The sequence below is a fragment of the Podarcis melisellensis genome (assembly GCF_964234715.1).
Source record: "Podarcis melisellensis genome assembly, chromosome: 7".
In the NCBI taxonomy this organism is placed as follows: domain Eukaryota; kingdom Metazoa; phylum Chordata; class Lepidosauria; order Squamata; family Lacertidae; genus Podarcis; species Podarcis melisellensis.
The window spans coordinates 53,284,786-53,310,233 of NC_138539.1; the positions used below are offsets into that span (position 1 = coordinate 53,284,786).

General features: G+C 39.6%; 1 protein-coding gene across 2 annotated transcripts in view; it reads right to left on the minus strand.

Moving 5' to 3' along the window:
* NETO1 (neuropilin and tolloid like 1) overlaps nt 1-25,448 on the minus strand; it is a 98,773-nt gene that overhangs the window by 65,167 nt on the left and 8,158 nt on the right. For both annotated transcript variants that reach the window (XR_014170583.1, XM_081919337.1), the window contains exons 2-4: nt 24,518-24,571; nt 21,270-21,407; nt 12,348-12,596 (exon numbers count right to left, since the gene is read on the minus strand). Coding sequence is in view for 1 of the 2 variants with exons in the window: in XM_081919337.1 (XP_081775463.1) it covers nt 12,348-12,596; nt 21,270-21,407; nt 24,518-24,571 (441 nt within the window). In the remaining variant the exon portion in view is untranslated. The remainder of the gene's footprint in view (nt 1-12,347; nt 12,597-21,269; nt 21,408-24,517; nt 24,572-25,448) is intronic.

The window sequence follows — 25,448 nt, forward strand, 5'->3', positions numbered from 1 at the left end:
GGGGGTGCAAATCCACGGGTTAGGGGGCGCAAATTACTTGCCTTGCCCCGGGTGCTGACAACCCACGCTACGCCACTAGCTTAGAAGGCTTCCTGCAGTCTTTTGTTTCCCATTCTTTTTCCCCCTTCAAGCATCCTAGAACAAGCAAAGGAGGAACTGCATGGCTGACGGCTCCCTGCAAGTGAACTGAACCTCTCTAAAATGAGATTTTAAAGCCTGCATCTTTGCTAACAAAAAGATTGTATGATCCTTTTTGTAATACTTTTTTTTAAAAAAAATCATTTGGAATATTTTTTCTGCTTTTTTTTTTACTGCCAATGGATGGATAGATGGGTGCTGTAATTTCTGGAAACTCTGAGTACACCACGGGGCACAGTGACGTCATGGGGCATGCTGACATCGTGCAGCCCTGGGCCCCATCAATTGTGGGGGCAAGGTGGCACATGTGGAAGCTGGCATAAAACAAGCCAGTGTAAGTTAAGTCAGTATAAAGTTCCACCAGATCCAAACTCTGTTCAGCAGCAGGCTACATCTAAATTTTTAAAACAGTATTTGTGTTACAACACAATTTTTGCTGAGTTAGCTAACAGCTAGGTTTCTGCTGAGCCAGGATGGGGGAGATTTGGTGGTGGATCTCTGGTTCAGCCAAGGATGAGGGAGTTAAACTACCATAGTTTGGCTGCTCTGGGAAACTCATGTTCTAGCCAAAGAGCCATTGGATCCTAACCCACTCCTTTTGGTTGTTGACACAGGATTTCTCCCACAATGCCTGTAAAGGTTATCTCAGAAGACTACAGTGTTTGGTCACAAGTAGATTCACTATCTGGGATATCATAACCTACTATGAGACAATATTTTGTAGCATATGCCCAAACCTTCCCAGTAATACTGTGAGGGAATTACTGCTTCATTAACATGGTACTTACTTCTCAATGACTTGGGACACACCATGGACTGAACTATCTGTTAGTAGAACATCTAGTAGGAAAAATAAGATCCTCCCTTAAATTCCAAGATGAAACGTCACACAGTTGATCATTTTTTCTGCAGAGATTTTTCTTTGTTTTGAAATATTCTTGGCTATCTTTGGGATGTCTTCAGAGTATCCTCCTGGATAATTCATACTTTTTTGAAACAATTCTGTATATGGAGGACTCTTTATTCTTAAAAAAACCAAGCATGCCTGCATTGCAGGAGTGGGCTAGTGTATAAATATTGACTATTTGGGAATAGGAAAAATTCTCAGAATGTGCATCTCATTGAGAGCAATGCAATGCAGATGAACACCATCCATGCTTATTTGTTAATTATCCCATTCTGAGCTGCACTGGGGCTTGTGTAAGTGTTGTGCATCAAAACTCTATTCCTCTTTTAACCTGATGTTTATTTCCTGGAAAGGGGACTACATTTTTTTAAATGATACTGATTCCACCAAATGGTCATACATGACATCTGAAAAGTGTAACTATAATCTGTCTTTCCCAAATGGCTTAAGATGTTGCTATACTCTTCTTGTTGTTGTTGTATATTTTTTATTACATTTTCTGTTTTACATTTTAGAATATTTGTTTAAACAACCTTAAAATGTCATTGACTTCCTTTCTTCTCTTTCCATGGTTCATTTTGCATATCATAAATTCCAGCATAATTTACATGAACTAAACCATTCAGTAATCCATTATTACATCCATCAAAATTTGTTTACACTGTTGAATTTAACTTAATTCAGTCAATGTTTTCAAGTGTACACAATTTCCCCCCATATATTCAATAAACATTTTCCAATTTTCTTTAAACGTATGTTCTTCTGGATTAAAAGCATTATGTGAGAAACATGCATATCACTTCTAAGTCATCAGTACCCTCTAAGCATGAAATAGAAAGATTCCCCAGAGAAATTTGCAATGATGCCAGAGGTCTGTCACTCAGGCAGTTGGCTCTTACTGATCTAGGGAAACTCTCATGTTTTGGAGGCCATCATTTTGATTGACTGCTGTTGTTGATTTATATAGAAGTATCTTTAATACTCAAGCAGCAAAAACAAACCTATGCTTTTCTCAAGGGAAATCATAAGGCAAGAGAGCCACATATTTTTATAGAGACCTCTGCTCTTTAAAAGTGAAGTTAAAAATTGTCTAAGTACTACAAAAGGAAAAAGGTATCCACTTCCTTAACAAAGTGTCCACAGAGCAACAGCCAAAAGAATATGTAGAGTGTTAAAATTGTGTTAAAGAGAGATGTGCATGTCAATTAAAATGCTAGAAACGTATCAATAAAAGAAACAGATTTTCCCAGAACAGATGAGCGGAAATATGAACATGTTTATATTCCCCTCTCCAAAACAATTGACAGATTTAGACGAGCAAATGAAGACAAAAATGCAAACATTTTAATTATGACAGATGCACAATAGCTAGCCTAATTGTGTAAGAACATCATATAGCTCAGTATAAGGAACAGTTGCATCCAATCCTTATAGAAGAACTTCACTACGACACAGTGATCACTGCATTGTCAGAAATATTAACAATTTTCATTATCTGGTGTCATTCACCAAACATCCCAATCATCAAATTATTGGGTTGGATCTCTTGGTCTGCAACAAATCTAAAACTGGCACACATTTTATTCTTATTTGATTTTATTCTGCAGCTGTTTTGAAAGTCCATTATCAACATTTCTCTTAGATTTTCAGTACATTTGTTTATGCAACAGCAGGATTAGTCTTAATCTCAAGGCAGTGTCCAGTATTATTTGGGATAGTGTGCATTATTAATTATTATCATGATTGGTGGATTCTCTGTTTTTATTGATGTATTTAATTGTATTGTTGCTTATATGTATATTTTTTCTTTTTAAATGATATTATTGTGCTTTATGTAAATGAATTAGAGAATTTATATCTCAAGCATTATACAAATATTATTAATAAATAAATGAAGTGCATACATTGCAACTTTGGCACGGGTCAAAATTTGCAATGTATGCACGTCATTTATTTCTTCAAAAGAAATTCATATGCACCAGTTGGAGCCACTTAGAATGGCAAGTAAAAGTTCATGTGACCTTTGAACCAACCCTATGTAGTATCTCATACATTCCTTGTCATATTAAAGATCAGATGAAATATGCTCCCCAAAATGGAGAAGAATAGTATCCCTATAATCCTATGACATTTGAAGGGGGGGAACCACCCAGCTGCAGTAACTAATACTGCAGCCTGGACAAGCTTGCTTGTAATAGCTCTGTTTATTTCAGTGGAATTTGCTTCCAGTTAACTGTCTATAGGACTACAATCTAAATGTGAGAGTGTCAAAATACAGACTGCACCACTGCAAACATTCAGATTTAATATAGTTTACACAGAAATACCTATGATTTAGGAAACTTGATAGACCCTGCATACAAATACTTTAAATGAGAAACAAAAGGGATAAACTTGGCTCATTTTTATAAGCACCATGGGTGACATTCACTATTGTACATTTCTACTCCCATGTGGTCCTTGGGCCCCTCAAGAGAAGATTTTGGGGCATGGGGTGGAGGGCTATAAGGGAAAGAGAAATCCCACTGTGCAAACAGAAATCTGTTGTGCAATTGGATAAGTGTCATTGGCTGTCACCCAATGAACATTCTCAATGAACTTTCCTGTACATGGATGGGTTCCAGGTACCATTTCACTGTGCAGAGCAATTCCTGTGGTTCAGTCGAAGCACCTCAGCATAAAGTCTGGCACAAAAGTCCTCTGTTAATGCTAATGCTCACAAATTAAAACAATAACAACCTGGCTAGGGTGAGAGGGCCAGGGGGAGATGGAAACCACTGCTGGGTGCTGGGTGTGTGTGTGTGTGTTTGTGTGTGTGTCTCTCTCTGTGTGTGTCTCTGTGTGTGTCTAGTCACCCAATAAACAACTCATTAAGGTTTGAAGTTCATTTAGACCCACTAAAGCCATTTCCCCTTCTTTCACGTGAAACCAATTTTTTAAAATCTGAAAATTAGCAAGAACTTCAATGTAATGGAAGAAACAGGGGAAAAAGAGTATGTAGTTGCATCAGTCACGGTGTTAGTTAGTTATTTAAAAAACCCTTGATAAATAAATATGCATAAAAAATATGTTTATCACACAAGCCACATACAGACAATATTAGGCAAATGCAGCAAAAGAAGCAAAAGGTTTCAAATATAGAAATAATCAAGGCACAACATAAAGGTGTATGTATGTGTGCATGAGGGACGCAGATGGTGCTGTTGGTTAAACCACAGAGCCTAGGACTTGCCAATCAGAAGGTTGGTGGTTCAAATCCCCGCGATGGGGTGAGCTCCCGTTGCTCGTTCCCTGGTCCTGCCAACCTAGCAGTTCGAAAGCACGTCAAAGCAGTGGCGTAGCGTGGGGGGTGCAGGGGGGCCGGCTGCACCGGGCACAACATCTGGGGGTTAGGGTTAGGGGGCACAAATCCATGGGTTAGGGGGCGCAAATCCATGGGTTAGGGGGCACAAATTACTTGCCTTGCCCCGGGTGCTGACAACCCACACTACGCCACTGCGTCAAAGTGTAAGTAGATAAATAGGTACCGCTACGGCGGGAAGGTAAACAGCGTTTCCATGTGCTGCTCTGGTTCGCCAGAAGCGGTTTAGTCATGCTGGCCACATGACCCGGAAGCTGTACGCTGGCTCCCTCAGCCAATAAAGCAAGATAAGCGCCGCAACGCCAGAGTCAGTTACGACTAATGGTCAGGGGTCCCTTTACCTTATGTGCACATAAATTAAAGGTCCTGATCCTATTACTAGAGCCAATCTGGTCCAGGAGCATCTACGGATGAGAACAAGGATTCTAGTAGAAAAGTACAGTTTGTGGCATTTTGTCAGTGGTAGGCTGATCTCAGACATTCTACAGCATAAACGGATGCCATTTGCCCTTAATACACCACATGGGTGCCCCATCATGCAGCACCCATTGGCCCTATAACATTAAGCTGGGATAATGCAGTGACAGCTTTTCTGTAGCAAGTGCCCAAGTCAGGCGAAGGATGACCTGGCAGAAAGGATAACTGCAGCACATGTCAAGTACTGAATGTTGTGACATCAGAACAAGCTACTCCTTTCTACATGGAAAAATATGAGCTAAATATGTATATGTCTCACCTTCAGAATATCATAATTCAGACCCATAGAAATGCAACACACATTTGCAAAGGTAATGAATATTCCATGGATGAGTAACAAACCAAAAAATGTCCATAATCACAGTCTTATTTTTCTTATTACTCAGAGGAACATTACCATGAAGGTTCAACTCCAAAAAGGTTTGGATGAGGACAAATGAATTTATTCTGCACTCCCAAAGCTATAAGGCATCTAGAATAGATTCTGCAATGCACTCCATGCATACACAAAAGATGCACACAATGTCACTGCTCCCCTTGATTCAGCAGAGACCATGGAACACCTCAACAGGGCATGGCAATGCAGTAGTGACAACATCACCTTCCTGGGATAGAAGCCTTAGCCTAGGAATGGTGCCAGCCCAGGCACTAGTAAGTGTGTGAACTGCCCCGGTGAGTTCTCTGAATAATGATGCAAATTGGGGTGATTCAAGTCAGACTCCCACGTAACATTAACAAGATGTGTTGAGCTGTATCAGGGAGTTCCGCACCTTCTGAGTAGCTCTGTTTATAAAAAGCTAAAAACACAACCCTTCCCCCCTCTTTTGTTATGAGAAAAGAAACTAAGATTCAGAAATAAACCTTGTAACAACTTCTCTGTCTTCAAATGCCTGGCTTGAACTTGCTGGTGTTAAAAGTGGGAGGAAATGCAATCACAGGGAAAGGCTGGCTTGCCACAAAATCAACCTTCCTTCCTTCCTTCCTTCCTTCCTTCCTTCCTTCCTTCCTTAAATATTGCTGTCCAGTCATGTTTGTAATTTCAGATGAGCTCAGCTATTTTCAAAACTACAGTTCAAAATTAATTTGTGCAATTATTTGTTCACATTCTTACAGTTTACATATTATCTCATAGTTGTTCAAACATTACAAGTTTTGGGTTTAGAGCCAAAAGGATCATAATACTGACACTGATCCTAAGATGTAAAATTTGAAGGTCCAAAGCTCAAAATCTCTAGAATTTCCTAAATGCCCTGCAAGTCCTTGGAGCATACATGTTTGCTTATATTCCTATGATTTCCTAGCAGTTAAGCCGGCTGTTGTTCATATGTTCCACATATCTTTTCATTTCTGATGAGAGGCAATATAGTTGACTATACAGTATGCTGACATTCACATCAATGAAGCCAAACAGAAACACAGATGGTTTCCACCAACTGATGGAATTGAGAATAATAATGTGCCATCTGAGGCCACAGCCTTGCAGATTCCAAGAGGGAGAAACCAAGATAAAAAGAAATCTGATTATTCCAGATGAATAAGAGTGATCAGCTTAGAGCACAGCCTCACTCTGTCTGGATCTCCACTGTCTGCTGCACTACAAAATTGACTCACTGCAGAAAATGGCTCTGAGCAACAGATGCCTTCAAAACATCTGTCTGTGTAGACAGAAGAAAACTGAATTCCATGCCATTTGGGAGGAAATTATTGCAACAAGACAAAATGCCCACAACAGTGGGCCACCTTCCCAAAGTAGAGGTAACTTCAACAAATATCCCACCAACATCATTTCCTCTAATACTTCCAGACAAGACAAATGTTAAAGTATTAGCAAAATAAAATGCATGCACTGTGCAATGTCTGACAACAAGCTAATCCAGATAAGAATTAGTCTAAAATATCTATCAGCATCATACAAGCCTGGCATCAATGAAAATAAGAAATAATTATCAGTTTCCACACAGGCAGATAGATTATTTCACATATTTACTGGGCCTGTGTTACAATGGCATACCCTTCCCCTGTTGCACTTGGTGGAGCACTGATTACCTGACCGTCTGTCACTGTTGTTGCTGTGGCATACCAGAAGGGTGAAGGGGAAGGCTGAATCAAATGCAAGGATGGTGGAGTGCAAACACACTAGCAGAATTCCTGGATTAGCACCACAGTAACTCACCCTTCCCAGTATGTCACAGGGACAATGCCAACAAGAGGTCAGATAAGCAACAGCACCCCACCAACTGGTACTGTCCACCCTTCTCTCCCCTCCACGCAAAATGTGAATTTCATATACTGTATGGAGGCCCAAACATTTGGTGATACTATTTGGGCAACTTTTCTCCTACCGAAAGTAGGGCAAAACTGCAGAGATCAGGCCATTGTAAATAAATCTGGTTCGTATACCTGGTTCACTTAGAGCACTGTTGCATGGTGGCAATGGAACTATGTGTACATAAAAGGTGAATTGAAAGTAAGAAGGAAAAATTCCTCCAGCTAAACCCAGACTAGACTGTTTCCCTAACCAAGCCAAATACTTATGAATCTGCATCCCTCAGTTTAGCTCCTGCATTCTTTCACCAGCCTTCTGCTGACCTATTGCTTCTGCTTTGCTCCAAACCTCAATTTTAACATCTTCAATCTGTTCCAGCTCTATTTTAGGATACCCTTGTCCAGAACAGCTGTAGCTGGGAAATTAGCCTAAGCTGGGCATAAGCACCCCTAGTCAAAGAAGCCAAGTGGCAACTTGGAATCCAGGACTCCCAGACCATGAACCTATTCTGTCAGGTGGAATACAACCCATCCCAGAACATGTCATCCACCTAATTCCCAGACATAGAAACCACCCACACACACCAATTCAATATTTTCACAGCCTTTCCTGATTCAGACAGAGAGAGATGTGTGTCATCAGCATATTAATGACACCATGCTCCAAATTACTGGATGATAAGTCCCAACAATTTCATGTAGATGGTGACTAGCATACAGACAGAATTGGCCTTGTGGTGTCCCACAGCGTGAAAGCCATGGAACTGAGCAACCATCTCATACTACTTTGTGGTGCTGACCCTGCAGGTTGGAGCAAAATTATTATAATACAGTGCCTGCAATTCCTATGTCTTTGAGTCACTCCAGAATGATACCATGGTTAATGGTGTCAAAACATGCTGAGAGGTCAAGGAGAACCATATACCCTATATCTTCCCCAACAAAGGTCATTAATCAGGGTGACCAGGGCTGCTTCAGTGCTAAAACCAAACCTGAAAGGTGATTGGAATGGGTCCAGATTACTGCTTCCTCTAGGCACACCTGTGGCACCCCTGGGCCATGTTGGCTGTGGCTGACTTGCAGTCCAACAACTGGAGAATCACAGGTTACCCACTCCTGCCTTAGGTGAAGCTCCTTAGTTCTTTCTAGTGATGGAAAACTTCCCCTAATCAAAGACAGAATTTGGCTTTAAAATTAAATGGCTTCATCCAAAATATACCAGTTGTTTCACATCATATCCCAAGTCTATTTCAGAGCCTGTTGTGCCCACAATGATGTAACTAAACACAGTGGGGTGATCCCTACTGCTGAACATCCAGCAGCCTGCTCACCCACCCATTTGCTTGCTTGCCTTCTACCAAGTCCTTTCTCATTTTCACTGACCTTTAATTTGCTTTGGTTGCAATGGTAAGAGGAAGGAGGGAAGTCTCTCCCCCCCTGCCCCCGTTCCCATGGCTGCATGCCAAATTCAATTAATTCCTGGCAACAAGGTTTTTCGAGTGTTATTGATATGCATAATTTCTCATAGTAGCTCCATAGCCATTGAGCCACATTCCCAACATTGGTGTCCCTGTTGCTTACCTGGACAGGGTAGGTGACAGAAAAGGTGCACCATCTGGGTATACGAGTGGCAATGGTCCCACTGGTGCAACAACATACTCATGACCTTATCACTCCAATGTCAAGAGGGCAGCTCTGCACCACTGCACACCACTACTGGTTTCTCAGCATTCTCTGCATGTGGCACACAGCCATTACAGCATGGCAATGTATTAGAAAGGAGGAGAGAGACTGATTCCCCTTCACTTTCTCTGCTGTCAGAACAGCAAGAGCAGGGGTTGTGTGTGATTGTATAGGAGGAAGGCAGTGACAGTTTAAATTCCTCTCTGTTTCAGATTTAAATGAGGGCTGAAAAAGAACGCTCAGGGTTTAAATGCTTGCTTCATATTGAAGTGAGCATACAAGTCTACGCACCTATATGCACCTTCTGAGTTGTGCTCCAATAATATTTAGATCAGTCACTAGTTCTTTCTTGCAGTTCTTTATCCTTTTTTGTACATAAAGTGCTGGCAAGTAGCTATCGTGGAAGAACTAACTACTTGTATGAAGAGATCATTTACTTGTGCTGTGTAAGCCAAAATAAAGTTCACATCCACAGAGACAATTCAGCAGATAGTCCCTGAAACCATTTTTAAGGACATATAAGCATTTAAATTGTAATTGCAGGCAGATCACTACTATCTGGGGATTTAAGGAGAAACTTATACAGAACCTAGAAATGGAAAAATGCAAAAGACTGAATGAAAGCAATCGCCCAAAATGCAGAAGTTTAAGTCATAGGCTGACTTAAAGCATTTACAATTAATCTTCCACTCTGTGATGGGTCAAACTGCTATTGCTGGGACTCAGGCTGCTTTAATCAAATATTACTGTGTGCATTCATACTACACACCTTTATAAACATGAGGAGTCCCATAATCACGAGGATTCCCATAATTTTGTTTCTATGCTCCTGCTACTTATAAGTTGACATTTAGTTTCAACTTCCTCACTTCGAAACAAAGAAAAACAAATGTGTTGCCCCACCTAGTTACTGACTACAGCTGGATCTACTTTCCACCCATACTCAGTGGCTATGGTTCTTGTGCACCATATACAGTAAAGAGTTTGATCCACCACAGCTGCTATGCATGCCTTCAAAACAGTGAAGAACTGCTCCTGTTCAACCCAATCTTGGATCCATACCATTATTAGGTATCCCTCCTGCTTCAGGCTTCTGCCCCAAGGCAAGTGGGGGAACAGTTGCCCTTGAGAAGGAGAAGGTGGTGGTAACTGAAGGTGTAGGGAGTGTTTGCTAGATATAACAGAGTTCTTCCTGGTGAGAAATAAATCAGGGAAATGGGATTTGTACTATACAGTCCGATGATCCCTGGAAGGAAAGGATGTTCCTGAGTATGTTGTAAGCATCTTTGCCAGTCAAGGCCTACTATTTTGTCTCTATCAACTCTTCCTTACCACCAATAACCCCTCACCCTTCTCAGTGATAATTCCCTACAGGGTTGCCATATGCCCTCTTTTTTCCAAGACATGTCCTATTTTTCATGGGTATGTAAAATGAGAGTTGCCACAGTGACCCATAGTTAAAAGTAGAAGTCGGCAAATGTGTCCTCTTTTTTGCTTTTCAAAATATGGCAACCCTATGGGGCAGAGTCGGCTAGCAGTGTGGACAAGCCACATTATGAACTGCATCCAATTTCAGAATAATATGGACCCAACTCATAACGTGGGGAAGCTTTCTAGTTCCTCTTATGAATTTCTCGAATTCACTTGTGCACAAAAACTGGAAACACCTTTTTGATGGAAGCTGCTAGACTGGGGTGCTAAACAGAGTTGTCTTAGATGCAGCTGGATTTGGCAACCTGTAGTGCCAATGCAGAGGCACGTTCAATTGCCACTATTTACTATTGCTATGAGGTCCTTTTCAATCCCTGCTGAGATGCAGGTTGTTGGACTTAATAATAAGAAAGGTACTTGAAAGGTCTAAATGACTGATGCTCAGTCAAGTAGTGATACATAATTAAGATTAGGTACCTTTTAACACCCTAATAAATTAGGTACCCTTAAACATCCTAGTCATGTGTGGACAGTTGAAAAATACCTAAGTGCAGACCTGGTATTTGGGGCAGGTGCTATAGATTAAATAACTAAAAGAACTTATAAAATAGCATAAATGATCAAAAGCATATCCCTCTCAGAACAAACAACATTCCTCCATAAATCTACAAAACCTCCATAAATTCCCACTTATTCCTCCATAAATCTACAAAACCTACTGAATGCCATTCAATCCTTTGAAAGTTGCTGCACTGCAGTCTGATTGCAGTGCACAAATTAAAATAAACTTTAATATATATATAATGAGATGAGGAAATACTTCAATACTAAACTTGACTGCAAATCTCCATTTTAGCCTCACAAATTAAACCAGATGATTTGACAAAAGGCATAATTGGTCCACAGTAATTAAGATTAGGAAAATCTTTCATGGAGGCACTTAATTGAATGCATGCTATTCTTTGGATCTCAGAATCCTTTGGCAAAACATTTTGCTTTAATAGACAGAAAGGGGGGAATTACTCCAGCAGATTCTGCCTTTATAAAAGGCAATGTTCAAAGGAAATAGGAACAGCATAAGTAGCAATCCAAAATATTTTTACTAGTAATGTTCAAATGCTATTCTGTTGAAATCATTTTAAAACAAACTAATGACATATTTCCACTTTTGTTGTATGGAGTGCATTAGTGCACTTATTCTACTATCAACAGCATAAAGGCATTAGGTAAACTCTAATAAGCCTACCAATAATCTGTTCACCAAGTGACTAAGCTTATTGTGTGCAACTTCCATCCTTCTTGCACACAATAAAGATGCTATAATGGAGAAAGCCAACATGTGGTGAAAAGTTTGAACCAACTTGGCCATTGTGTGATCATAATATTCCCTGCATGAAAAATATAGTTACATTATCCAACATTTTCATCATAAAAGGAAGATGATTACAGCTTTTTCAACCATTATAAGCCACTCTATAGCAATAAACAGGAATGGTGTGTATTAATAAAATGCACTGTAGAAAGCCAAGAATAAATTCAGAAAAAGTGCTGTTTTCTGTTTTTTAAAAAGGAAAGGAGAACACACATATTTCTATTTCCATTAAAACTATCTATTTAAGTTATATCTCTCTTTGCCCATTTGGTTGGCCAATACACACACTGTTTGAAAGTGCACCCAATAAAGTGACCACAGTCTCTTTTTTACCAACAAGCTACAAGTAAGGTCATGGTTTCTTATTAGTTTATGAATCATCACTTGTTTTTAACTATGGTTTGGTATTATGCATAAACACAACAGCCTTTTTCAATCATGGTTTGGCCACCGCACCCCAGACACTTACCAAGGTACAAAAGTACAAGGCAAAATCAAATGGAAAACAAACTAAGCTTTGGAGAAACAACCCATGGCTTGTTTGCTTGTTTGTGAGATAGTTCACAGTTTGCTGAGCAAACCATGGCTTTATGTTAAGTCTGAATACAGCCACTGCCTTAATATTAAAACCATGTTATGTCATTATATCACCAAATTCCACTCAGTATAAATACCAAAATATTTCCTCCAAAATAATTAGAGGTTATACTCACCAGGTGTAAAATTGTATCGTGCGGAAAATCCCAAAGATTCAAGTTCACCATCAGCAAAAAATTTAATCCACAGGAATCTACCACTGGATTTTATTTTGGGTGGGTTTTGTTGTCCACAGAAACGACCAATTATTGGGGAAAATCCAAAAGGTCCATCCCGCACTTCAATATGATCAAATTTACACTCCCACGAAGGCTCTATGGAATATTTTTCATCAAAGTGTAACTCAATACACTGTCTTGGGGCAGCTGAAATTTAAAATTAAAACAAAACCATTAGTTTTATAGTCTATGTTTGCTTTCAAGTGCAGAGTCTGTCAACTATCTGACACAATATATTCTTAGGGTTTGTTTGGTTTTTAAGGAAAAGTAACTTAGTTTATGTTCAGAAGCTACAATGTTTGGAGTAGACAAAATACATTTCACATTATTAATTTGCAGGATCTGATTTTCCTATGAAACTCTATTTTGTTTTTGTTTGTTTTGTTTTTTTAAACCCTACTGGATTTTATGTTCTGGGACAACACTTAGCATCTTATAATACAACCTAAATCTTTGTGTACCCAAAGCTTTCTGTTCATGACCCTGTGCTTGCTTGAGCAGAGCAACTTTTCTAGCGAGCTTTGACAAAGCAGAGGAGAGGCACCTGCTATAGGAAGTGGTCCTCAGAATTCCTGGTAAAGGTGAATGGAACTCTAATCATAACCCTGGGCAATGATTCTACAGTTGTTGGCATTCACCTGTCTCAAGAGACAATGGAGTATGCCTCCGGGGATGATGTCAAACTGCTGCATTTCCAGCACTGAAGTGACACCCCCAGGACTCAAGCCTGGGCAGTGTGTATGTAGGTCCTGAGCTCCCCAGATGATGAGGCCCACCTCTTGGCCTTGCTGATGTGGTCCAAAGGAAAGCTGAGTAATACAATTGGCACCAGCTTGGCTGCAGAAGGTGTGAAAAGGAGATTTAGGACCAGAGTTTTCTTTCTTCTAGATGGGCTACCATCTCAGGCTGAGTCCCATCTACCTCTATAGTAGCACTCCTAATAAAGAACAAGGGCAATGCTCATATATGAAGGCCTGGTCCTTCATTCTATTTAGCAACAGACATGCTGATACTTATGAATGAAAGAAAATGCTACCATAAAACAGACATGTACAAACAAAGCAATTTCCAAATCTGTTTTGTAATCTGCCACCCACCTGCCTGCCCAAATCTAGTAGTAACTGCCTCAGAAAGTGGCAAGTTGTACCTGTCTCTGATGTGGGACATGCATGCAGGGAACAAGGTCTACTTGTTCAACAGGAATACCAGCTCCTTCTACACATACCCTAAACCTGTTCTGGGTTTAGAGGGCACAGGGGAAGGAGAAGGAGGTAAAGAAGAAGAAGAAGAAGAGTTTGGATTTGATATCCCGCCTTTCACTCCCTTTAAGGAGTCTCAAAGCGGCTAACATTCTCCTTTTCCCTTCCTCCCCCACAACAAACACTCTGTGAGGTGAGTGGGGCTGAGAGACTTCAGAGAAGTGTGACTAGCCCAAGGTCACCCAGCAGCTGCATGTGGAGGAGCGGAGACGCGAACCCGGTTCCCCAGATTATGAGACTACTGCTCTTAACCACTACACCACACTGCACAAGCAGATCTCATTCCACACATGCAACAATTTAGCTGTATCTTGCCCTATGTACATGGTCACCAAAGCACAGTACTGAATCAGTTATAATTTTCAGCATCTATTCTGACTTCCTAAATAATGAAGAATTGGAATTTCACTCCAGAAAGTTAAAGACAGATGTAATACAAAAAGAAAAAGCTCCAAGGATGTCTTCTCAGGGTATCTTTCAGGTATTTGCAGCCTGAATCATTTAGGGCTTTAATGTGAGCACATGAATTGGGCCCAGAAATCAACTGGCACCCAGTGTAGCTGTTTTAAAACAGGGGTTATATGAAATCTGAAGGGAACCCCAGACACCAATCTGGCTGCTGAGGTTTGGACCAATAGAAGGTCCTAAGTCATCTCTAAGGGCAGCCCCGTGTAGTATGTATTACACTAATCCATGGGTAGGCAAAAGAAGGCCCAGGGGCTGGATCTGACCCAATCGCCTTCTAAATCTGGCCCATGGATGGTTCAGGAATCAGTGTGTTTTTACATGTGTAGAATGTGTCCTTGTATTTAAAACGCATCTCTGGGTTATTTCTGGGGCATAGGAATTCATTCATTTTTTTCCCTTCAAAATATAGTCTGGCCCCCACAAGGTCTAAGGGATAGTGGACCGGCCCCCTGCTGAAAAAGTTTGCTGACCCCTGTGACTGATCCAATTTGAAAGTTGCCAGAGCATGGAATACATTGCCCAGGTCATCTCTGTCCAGCAGGGGCCACTGCTGATCAACCTTCTGGAGCTGAAAAAAATTCATTCCTACCCACTGAGGCTACCTGAGTCTCCAGTGACTGTTGAATCCAAGAACCCTCCAAAACTGTGCATCTGCCCCTTCCAGGTGAATGCAATCCCATCCCAGGCAGGCCCTTGCTCCGCTTCCTAGACATGAGAATTTGGGGGCACATAACACCTATGTCTTTTCAGGATTCAGTTTATTGGTCTACATCCAACCCATCCCTGCTTCCAAGCGCTGGTCCAACACCTCAGCTGGTTCTGCTGATTCATTTGAAGCAGAGAGACAGAGCTGGGGATCATCTGCATATTGATGACACTTCACTCCAAATCTCATAGTGACAGCTCCCAGAGGCTTCCTATAGATGTTAAATAGCATGGGGGACACCACAGGACAACTCCAATGGCACTGAACACTAGCATTCTATAGCTACTTTATGGAAACAGCCCTGGAGGTAGGAGGGGAACCACTGGCCTACAACCCCCTGAGATGCTCCAAAAGGATACCATGGTCAACAGTATCAAAAATCAATGAGGAGAATGAGTAGGGTCACACTCCCCCCTCCCAAATCTCCAAAGCAGTTTCAGTGCCATGATTGAAGCTAAACTTGTCTGAAGCTGGACTGCTACCTTGTCCACTGGGCAATAGATGTTTAACACTTATGGATCCAGGGAGGTCTTCCTGATCAGGGGGCATACCACCAACTCCTTCATGGTAAATGGTACTGACAATAGCAAAATGAATTAAGATACTGAAGCGCTAATTAATTATACACATTATGTAAATGTTTCACTTTAACTCCTAGAGCTGTTTCATCTTCTTCTATCTGTAACAACTACATTAACACCTGAACCCTACACATGTCCTCTCAGAAGTAAGCCCTGTTAAGTGAATCCAAAGTTAGTGTGAGCTGGACTACAGCCCATGAGGCTTTTAAAAAAATAGATTAATATTATTAAAAAAATAATATATTACAGATTTTAACCCCTGCGTTTTATGGTTTACCCTGTAGGAATGTTTAAACTATACAGCCATTCACCTCATAGCCATGCTTTGGATTAACAAAATAGATTGAGCTCCGGAAAAGCACTATGTGATGGCTCAAAGGATTATTTAAGAGCTTCCTATGCCCTTTGCCAGAGAATGGGGTCACATGACAAATTAAAAACAAGAAACAGAATTAAATTCCCTGTTTTAGAAAACTTTATCTCTTCATCGCCTAAATCTAAAATAAAAGTTATCTTGCCAGAAAATCCGGCCAAAGTCTCTTTTCCAACAAAATGTGATTGAGCTAAGTATCCTTTTCTTTTCAGATGATTTTTGACTGTATGTTTCCTGGTCGTCATTTTTACTTCTATTTCAGTCTTCTGGTGTGCATGCAGGTGAATCCACAAGACAATACTTCAGGTTTTGTTGTTTTTAGTTCAGGCTCGGAAGCAGACTTATTTGAGGTCCCATCAGGAAAATTCTAACACAGCATGGATTTTGCACAAATGATCTGTAAGTTGTCATATGCCAAAAAGTGGTCACTTTTTAAAGATCTTGGAGTGCAAAATACATGTGTGGTATTCTACAGTAGACACAAACACAAAAATCACAGTTGATTCTAATCCTGTTGCCATCAGTGCAATGGACTAGAATTATGTTGCATTGGTGGCAACAGCATTAGAATTCTAGCACTTCACCTTCACTGAATTGGAGACCCTGGGCACAAAATACATAAACAATTTACAGTGGTACCTCAGGATGCGAACGGGATCCATTCCAGAGCCCCGTTTGCATCCTGAATGGAACATAAGACATGACGGTGCGACTGTGCATGCACGGGTTGCATTTTGCTGCTTCTACACATGATGTCATTTTGACCACCTGCGCATGTGCAAGCAGCAAAACCTGGAAGTAATACGCTCCGTTACTTCTAGGTCGCCGCAGAGCAAAACCTGAAAGCGCTCAACCTGAAGCGTATTTATCCCGAGGTATGACTGTATTTATTTTTTACTCCATTCAAAGTGAGCAGGTACAGCATGAAAGATTGCATTTCGCCTTGACAACACAACACAACTCAGTGGATGGCTACTCAAGATGTCTAAAACATTAACTTCAAGTTTACAGTGGAAGCTTATTTAATAAAACAGAAAATACCACAGTGTATACACCCTTAGCTGTGAGAGGACTACCAACATATGAACCAACTTTGACCCTGCACTCATCATCTGAGGCTGTTCTTCATGTGCCCCCTTCCATGAGAATTCTGGACAGTGGCAACACAAGAATGAGCCGTTTTCTGTTGTGACTCCCTTTGCAGAATGGTTTTCCCAAAGGGGCTCACAAGTGCCATCACTCTATATCTTTAGGGGCAAAAACTTTCCTCTGTAACCAGGCTTTTGGCCTTTAACTATCTGTAGCTTTTATAAGTGGGGGTGGCACTTGGTCTTGGACTTCTGATGCTTCTCTCCTCGCCTTACAAAACCCACCAGACTTTGCTGCCTGATCTGTCACAGATCAAGCACTTTCTAACTCTGGCCATGGCTGCACTCAGAGACCAGGCACTTTTAAAATCACAAGTTGGCTGCTCTAGCTGAAAGCTTAAGCAAGCAGTTTTCTTTTCTTTATTTAAGCAGTAGTTGAAAGAGCTGTCCAACTTTCCCTAGCTTGTCTCTCATAGGATCCTGCAGTTGCTACTGCAGTGGATGTCTCTGCTTGTAATACAACACTTGCAGTCCAGGATGATATTGAGCTGTTCATGTGCTAACAACCACAGAGGTTACAAAAGAACCAATTGTAATTGCACCTTACTTGCATTGTATCTTATTGTTGTTTCTCCATAACTTTGGTGAGAGAAAAGGAAGAAAGTAAGAGCTGCATGGCCTCAAACAGACATATTATTGGCTGATAAAGTCTATTTAAGTTCCATTATATTTTTAGGGGTCAGGGGGCTGAGTTCTGTACCAAAAGTAAAAGCGTAAGATGCAAGGAAATGTTGCTACAAAATTTAAAGGCTATATAGTGCAGCCATTCTGTGATGAGCTTTTACTACTTGAACTCTTAGCAATCTTTTTAATTTAGGTTCTAATTACCTTTCTTCAAAGACTCCTAATAACATGGGAAAGACTGCTTAATGCTTGCATGTCTTGTCATCTTTTTCATCTAATTATCTTATACAAGTGCCATCTTGAGGTTTTACATCTGCTTAAAAAGGCTTTGGGTTCTAACTAGAAGCAGAGGAACAGTTGCAGTGGAATAGCCCCATACAATTAAGGCTTTAATTCTTACCAGCCTGTAATTTCATGTAGCTGACAGCTGAAGCTAAGCAAAAAATCTGTTTCAGTTTAACAGAATGTCTGGAAAGGAGAGATTGATCTAAAAATCTCCCCTTCATAAATGTGAGCTGGTTCCCTACTAATGGATTGGAATAATCCTTGATATCTCCAGTTGCTCAGCAATTGAACAGAGGAAGCTAGGGTCATTTTTCTTTCAAACAGATATTCTCTGCTGGCTTTGAAGAATGCATTATGAATACAAGGAATGTGAATGGAATTAGTGAATATTATTACTCAAGCAGATAATTATATAGATGTGCTTTGGAACAGCAAAATATCATTGCTCTTCAACACAGATAGTGTTACAAAGGAAGAAGAAAAATGTTATTAGCTTTACAAAAATGGAGATGGTCTTCAATGGAATGCTGCTGCTAATTTTGCATGGCTTATAGTACATCAAGCCCAATACATCAAGTTCATCCACATTATAGAAATGTGCAGAGGGGAAGGTTTAATTTGTGACTGCTACTGCTGTTTTAAAGCATTCACTGTTTATGATAACAAGCAAGCATTTAAGTGGAAAAGAATGACCAAGCATACATAAAATATTCTGAATGATACAACCCAACATTTCTTTCCCGTTGTTTTTTTTTGTAGGAAAAATGTGCACTACACATGTTACATATTTTTCCTAGTATAACTAAGATGCTTTCTGTCTAGAAGCATCAAAGGCCTGTATCACACAGACACATGTGGCTGCAGCTCCCTGTTGGTACACTTGGTGGCAAACCTGTATATGCTGCCAAGAACTGTGTAAAATTGCCCTGAGTCTAGGCATATTATGTATTTCACAGAAGACACATTCACTGTTATTGCAACATAAAAACCCAGCCACATTCAGCATTCAGTATTGGCCTTAATACCACACTATTTATGGGAAATGATAACTTCCATTCAATTACCATCTTGCAGTTTTGTGTATTGCACAGTTTTTCTTTCAGGAATATTTCTAAACACACACACACACACGCCACCAGATCTTTGTCTAATAAGATCAATGCAATGCTGTCCATTGGGCTTTATATAAGATAAATATGAAATTATATATCCTAATTTACCCTAGTCATCTGAGGAATGTTCAAAATATGGTGTACTCAAAAATCTGCATTCAAAGATGTAAAATGTCAAGTGCACTATTTAACCAAAGGAAGGGGTAAATAATGATAATAATGATGATAATTACTAGAGTTGAAGTAGGGGTATGAGATATGGTTTCTAAATTGTTCATGCTCTCTAGCCTGTCTATTACAGGTTCAAGTTCTAAAGTGTGTGAATGGTAACTTTCAGAATGAAAAAAAATGGTCCTTGATTATTGGGCTTGGCAAAGTCAAAGGGTAAAATAAGGTACTCGTTATATCATGGTACTTGGACTTTAGATATGGAAACTGATGTCTCCCAATCACAGCTCAAGGGTGACTGGAGATGCTGTGCATGTCAAAATAGAATTCTGGAATGTCATGGTGGACAAGTCTGTCAGTGCCTTTTGGCCACAGAAGCTAAAACTGCAACCTCTTATGTTTAGAACAACAGCCTACCTCTAACTACAGATTAACACCAAATCTTAGATAGAACTGTTAGTCCCTTCATGTGACCTGAAATCTCTTTCAGGCCACTGTGGTTAAACAAAATTGGGTGCCAGATGGACCACTGGTCTTATGCAGCACTGCAATTATTGCACTGTATACAATATCTCACCCTTGATCTAAGTATTTCCCTATACCCAAGACTCCCATTACAGAAGAAATGTAGATTAATCACTACTTGGTATTCTTTTTTTGCTGCTTATAAAACTTTACTTCCTCCAGGCATAAATATCTAGGTAATCATATGATCTTCATCTCCACTGAAGCAAGCTGAAGGCTTTCAGATTCTTCTTTTAAAACGGTCTCAGCCTAAGGGCCTACTGATTAGTTTCTTATATTCTGAAACTTAAAACCCTGGCAGCCACTCATGTTTATTATATAGAAAGATATTACAACATACATATTGCCTCAGCTTTCCTGATGACGTGTAAAGCATACAAATCTTACATCATATCTCATGCAGACAGTTTATTATTGAGCTATTCATGATACATTTTCTTAGATTTAAGTTTAAATACATGTCATTAATTTAATGATGGTTGATGTATTTATGTTGTTTGATTTTAATTGTATGGCTTCTTTTTTGGAAACCATCTTATGAAGGCCATAAATGGTGGCTTACCTTAAAGAAAGAATTATAACATAGGAAAACTGAATTAACAGTTGTTTCATTTTGTCTACAGGATTTTGAAAATTTTTGAACAATGTGGGGACTTGGACAATAGGCATCGGGAATTATCCATGTTCTCAGAATTCATTCTAACATTTGTTAATACTTCTGTTTTCCCAATACACCTAGTTCTGTGCATCTATTTGTAGATCAGTATAATCAGTCATTTCCGGATTGGCCCCAGGAAATAAGAGATACTCTTCTTACAAACAGTGATACTCTTTCTTTTCTTTTTAAAAAGCAATTTATATTGATAAACTAGCATTTTAGACTCTTTTTTTTTTATCTGTCAATAGGGCAACAAGAGAGATGGGAAAGACTAGTAAGTATATTGCCATGCCATGTATCACCTACTGGCAATGAAGTATAGCAGCTGTTACTCTCAGTGTTTAATCTTTTTATTTTAGCAGTGTACTCTCTGTTGGCCAAAAGAGAGTGAGTAACAGATTGGAAGCTGCCATTGCATGGTACTATGTGCCCTTGACTGTGTAAATTGTTTGAATATGGCAGTTTCCAGTGCTCTCATTCTATCTTCAGGCAGAGAAAGAAAGACGAACTGAGACAAAGCCAACAGTTGCCATAATATACATTTTCTTTTCTTTTCTAATTGGCTGTGAAAGCATAGTAATGACCAAGGTCCAAGAAGATGGCTATTTTCCTCTACCAACAAACCCCCTCCTGCTTTATTAAGTCTATAATTAAAAATAAATACCACCAAAGCACTGCTTTTTTGGCAACACAGGGCTGTGTGTATCTCAGAAGCGTGAGTGTACTCACTGTACTATCTGTGTGTGTACTCAGAAGTAAGCCCAATTGCATTCAATGGGACCTGCTCCTGGGTATGTATAGGATTGCAGCCACATTTGACCAAACTGTCATTATCCAAAGGTAGATATTACAGAAGAAGATACATTAATTATGAAAAAAGGGTAATTTAAGAATGAAGGACTTGGGTAATCACCTTCTATAATGTAGACACACTCTCTCTCAGGAGGATATTTGTTGGGGTAATTTGGAGAAGTGAAGATGCCTCCTTCTGGGTATTTTGTCCACGTTCCACACTGTACTGTCTTTTGTCCTTCTGACGTGGTTTGCTTTTCTGGTGGGAAAAGATTACAATAATGATAGCAGATGTAGCTTACACCTTAGTTCTGGTTTTATATATATATATAAATAAATACAATGGGTCCTATTACCATCTTGTTCATTTTTTAGTCTATGGCAGTTTTCCGCCACAGCCACAGATGAATATGCTTAGAAAAACAGCTGTCAAATATATGTGCCATAGGATCTCCCTTTACAAGAATTACACAAGCAGGTGGGAGAGGAAGCATTCTAGAACCCAAGGCTCTGGTGAAGGTTACAGTGGGCACAATATTGTTGCATGCTGCCCCAATCTCCGAGCAGTGCAAGAATCCAGAGGGTCCAGGTGCTTACCCAGAATTTGTGTTTCCTTCAGGAGGAGTCACAGTGGAGACTGTGGTGTCTTTATAATATATGGTTTATATACATATATACAATCTGAACCTATGATGGAGAGCTTCACAGCATTAACCCCCCAAAAGGGTCTTGTTTCTCCCACAGCCACAGCCTTGGATTCAAACAATTCTCTAACTCTTTATTCAGCTTGCTGCTTTGCTTCTAGCCCACATCACTCCAAACTCTCTGCCTTCAACTCTAGCCTTGTCTTTCTAACTATTCGTGAGTTGAGAGTGGGCCCCCTACCCATTCATTTTTCATCTGGCACACAAGACCTTTCCTCTGTTCCTCTTAATGGCCCATCAACCAGACCAAACACCTCATCAGGAAGCTAGTCTGGCTTATACTTTAATACTTATTGGATCCAGGGGTTAAAAGGGTCTAAGCATAATGCGCCCCCCACCCAAAAAAATTATAACAATGCATTTAAAGAAGAGGAAAAGAATTGCATGGAGATTCTTACTCCCTTTCCTATATTCCATCTCACAAAATACATCCTTTGCCATGCTCCAGAGTTGCTGCCTATAATGGTGAAAATGAACTCATTAGATAGACAGGGAGACTTTTCCATAGACAGCAATGGATACTGGAATAACAGAGTATTTCAACTATTCATTCATTTTTCTTTGTATTTAACAAAATGTAATTACTCTTTGATTGTTAAAAAAACAACAACAAGCCTCTAAGTTTACAAAAATATAAAATTAAACATTAAAATCATTGTGTTTTAAAAAAGAACAAGTCAAAAACAATTTTTTAAAAGTATGGTAATTGTGCAAAAGTAATTGTGCTCCAATTTCTTGGGCTGGATTGGGAGGGACTGTGAGACTTATTGACTTTCAAGCTGCATAGGCAGATGGCTACATTTATGAAGGAAATCTTGTGATTTCTATTAATCTGTCCTGAGTTGCTTTTTCCTCTCTGTTCTGTATTCAGAGGACTGTGTTTGCCTGAGCCTTAGCCTGGACTAAGGATACTGAGCCCCTGTGTTCTGATTCAATACATGATATGCAATCACAGAATTTCAGGATTTGGGCCTCTGCATTGGTCTTTAAACTGCGAGTCATGATTCACAGTTTGGGAGTTTAGACAGCCAATCACATTGTGAGTGTGAGTGGCCCAGGCCTTCAGAAATGTATACAAGCAGTTGCTTTGCCCCTGTGGTTCATTCTGTTAGTTCGATAAAGGTTCTTGCTGTTATCGCTGTGTACTTCACACTCTCTCTGCGTAACTCAGTTTATCCCTTCAGGGCAACAGGGACTATCCCATCTAAAAGGCACAGGATGATGGTAGCACGATATGTTTGTGTGCAATGGTACTTGTGAAAGAGTTATGTTGGAATGCTACAATAAGTAAATGCATAAGTAAGTAAAAGAATTTTGGTTAGACTTGGGGCTTTGCGCATCCCAGCAACTGCTCACATTGGGTAGAAATCCTGCTAGACAGGAACATTTCTGTATCGTACAACCGTTAGACTAGGGCCTGAGAAACTAGGATTCAGATTCCCACTCAGACAAGAAACTCATTTGGGTGACGATGGGCCAATCACTGCCTCTCAGCCTATCCTACCTCACAGAAGCATTGTGAGGATAAAATGGGGAAAGGGAGACCCGCACATACCACCATTGTTTTTTCAAGCGAAGTGGGATACAAATGAATAAAATGGGAGAGTAGAAGTGAAAGGGTAGTGTTTTAGTTTGAAATTTTTAAGATAACATTTTAGTTTCCTGTTGATTATGTTGCTTTGAATGTATACTTTATATTTAACTTTCTTCAGTAATGTTTTGTTCTGGATTGTTTTATTTGATGTTTTAATGTGTTGGAAACTGCTTTGAGATTTTTCTTCTTCTTCTTAAAAGTATAAAGCACTATAGAAATGAAACAAATAACAACAGTAATAATTTAAGAATAGATCACTAATTACAAGTATTTTTAGAGAGCTCTCAGAAAAATCTCCCACATTCCCTACCATCATCTGAAAATTCTAAATTGGCAAACAGTGTTGAATACACTATATTAGATTGATATAAGATTGGACTACAATGGACTGTTATTTTTTTATTATACTTGACTATGAATAGATTTAAATTTAAAGAACACTCTCTGTTCTTGTGGAGATGCTGAATTTGTATTTCCAAGTCAGACAAGAACTCTCATGGATGTAATACTCACTTTATATTTGAGGTGGACAATACAAGCCTTCCAGGTTACAAGCCAGGAAACATGAATTTTAGTGACATCATAAGTTGTACCTTGTACTTGGGGACAGGGACACGTTGCTTTCTGCATTTTTCAGATCTGTGATTCACTGATTTTATAAATGTAGCCACCACAGATTTACTTTGTCCAGGTATTTTATGGCTATCAGCTAATCATTTCCTTTTCTTTTCCTTTCTTAAAAGGTGCTCTTGTTTCTTCCTGTGTCCTGGACTTTCCTTACTTCAGACCAGCATTAAATAATCTGATCAGTATGACCACTATCCATACTATCTGTAAATAAGGAATCTTGTTTACTACATTTTTAATTATTATTTAAGCCTTAAGTAGGCCTAAGTTTTTTTGTTTTTGTTTTGAAGTTGCATAGTCATTTTTAGTTGTCAAGGATGCAAATATTAAAAGAAAATCACTAAGCTGAATAAAAACATAAACATAAACCCAGTTTATGCCTTAAAGGCTTGAATAATTTAAAATACTCTAGATAATGAAAATATTATCCATAAAAAAACATACCTGCTCCTTTTTTTGTTGCCCCAGCCCAATGTAGGATGATAAAACTTGCTACAACTGAAAAAATAAAGAAATATATTAGTTATAATAATAGATTTGTAACAGCAATCAAAAGAGCTACAGCGTTTTACAAATAATAAACAAATAAAGAGCAATTTCTGTATATCTGTCTTGTAGTTGTGCTTGGCTATATGATCTGATTTTTGGATATGAACAGTGTTGAAGATCAAAAGGTACATTGGTGACAAGAACACAATTTAATACTCTTTGATTGAACTGGGTATTAATTTAGATAGAAGTTCCTCATAGTTGTATGCACACTAGAAACCATTACTATTGGTGTTACTTAGATCTGACATTGCACTTGCTACAAAGACACAATAATTGACTGAATTATCTTATTTGGTCTACTTAAGCCAAACCAAGTTATTAGCATCTGTTTGGTTCACAAATAGGTGAACTGGTATACTACAGTAAATTCTCCAGTGACCTCTGTCTTTCAGTATAATTTTGTTAAATATTATGGTTTTGTCAACATGGTCTATTCTTGGTCTGTTTTTGTAATTGGTCTGTCCACAGGGGAGGCTCCTCTGTTGGGCAAAGTGGCGCATAACCCTTCCAAGAGCCCCCACAAATCTCCAGAGCCATAGTCCAGCCTTTCTCTTGTCACCCACAGTCATTATTAATACATTTCCACTGACTGAGGGGCTTCTTAAATGCTTCTGCCCATCTCTGCTTAGACAATCAAAATACCGTATTTTTCACTCTATAAGACGCACCAGACCACAAGACTGGAGGAGGAAAACAAGAAAAAAAATATTCTGAATCTCAGAAGCCTGAACAGCAAGAGGGATCGCTGTGCAGTGAAAGCAGCCTTCCGTCTTGCTTTTCTGGCTTCTGGGATAGCTGCACAGCCTGCATTTGCTCCATAAGA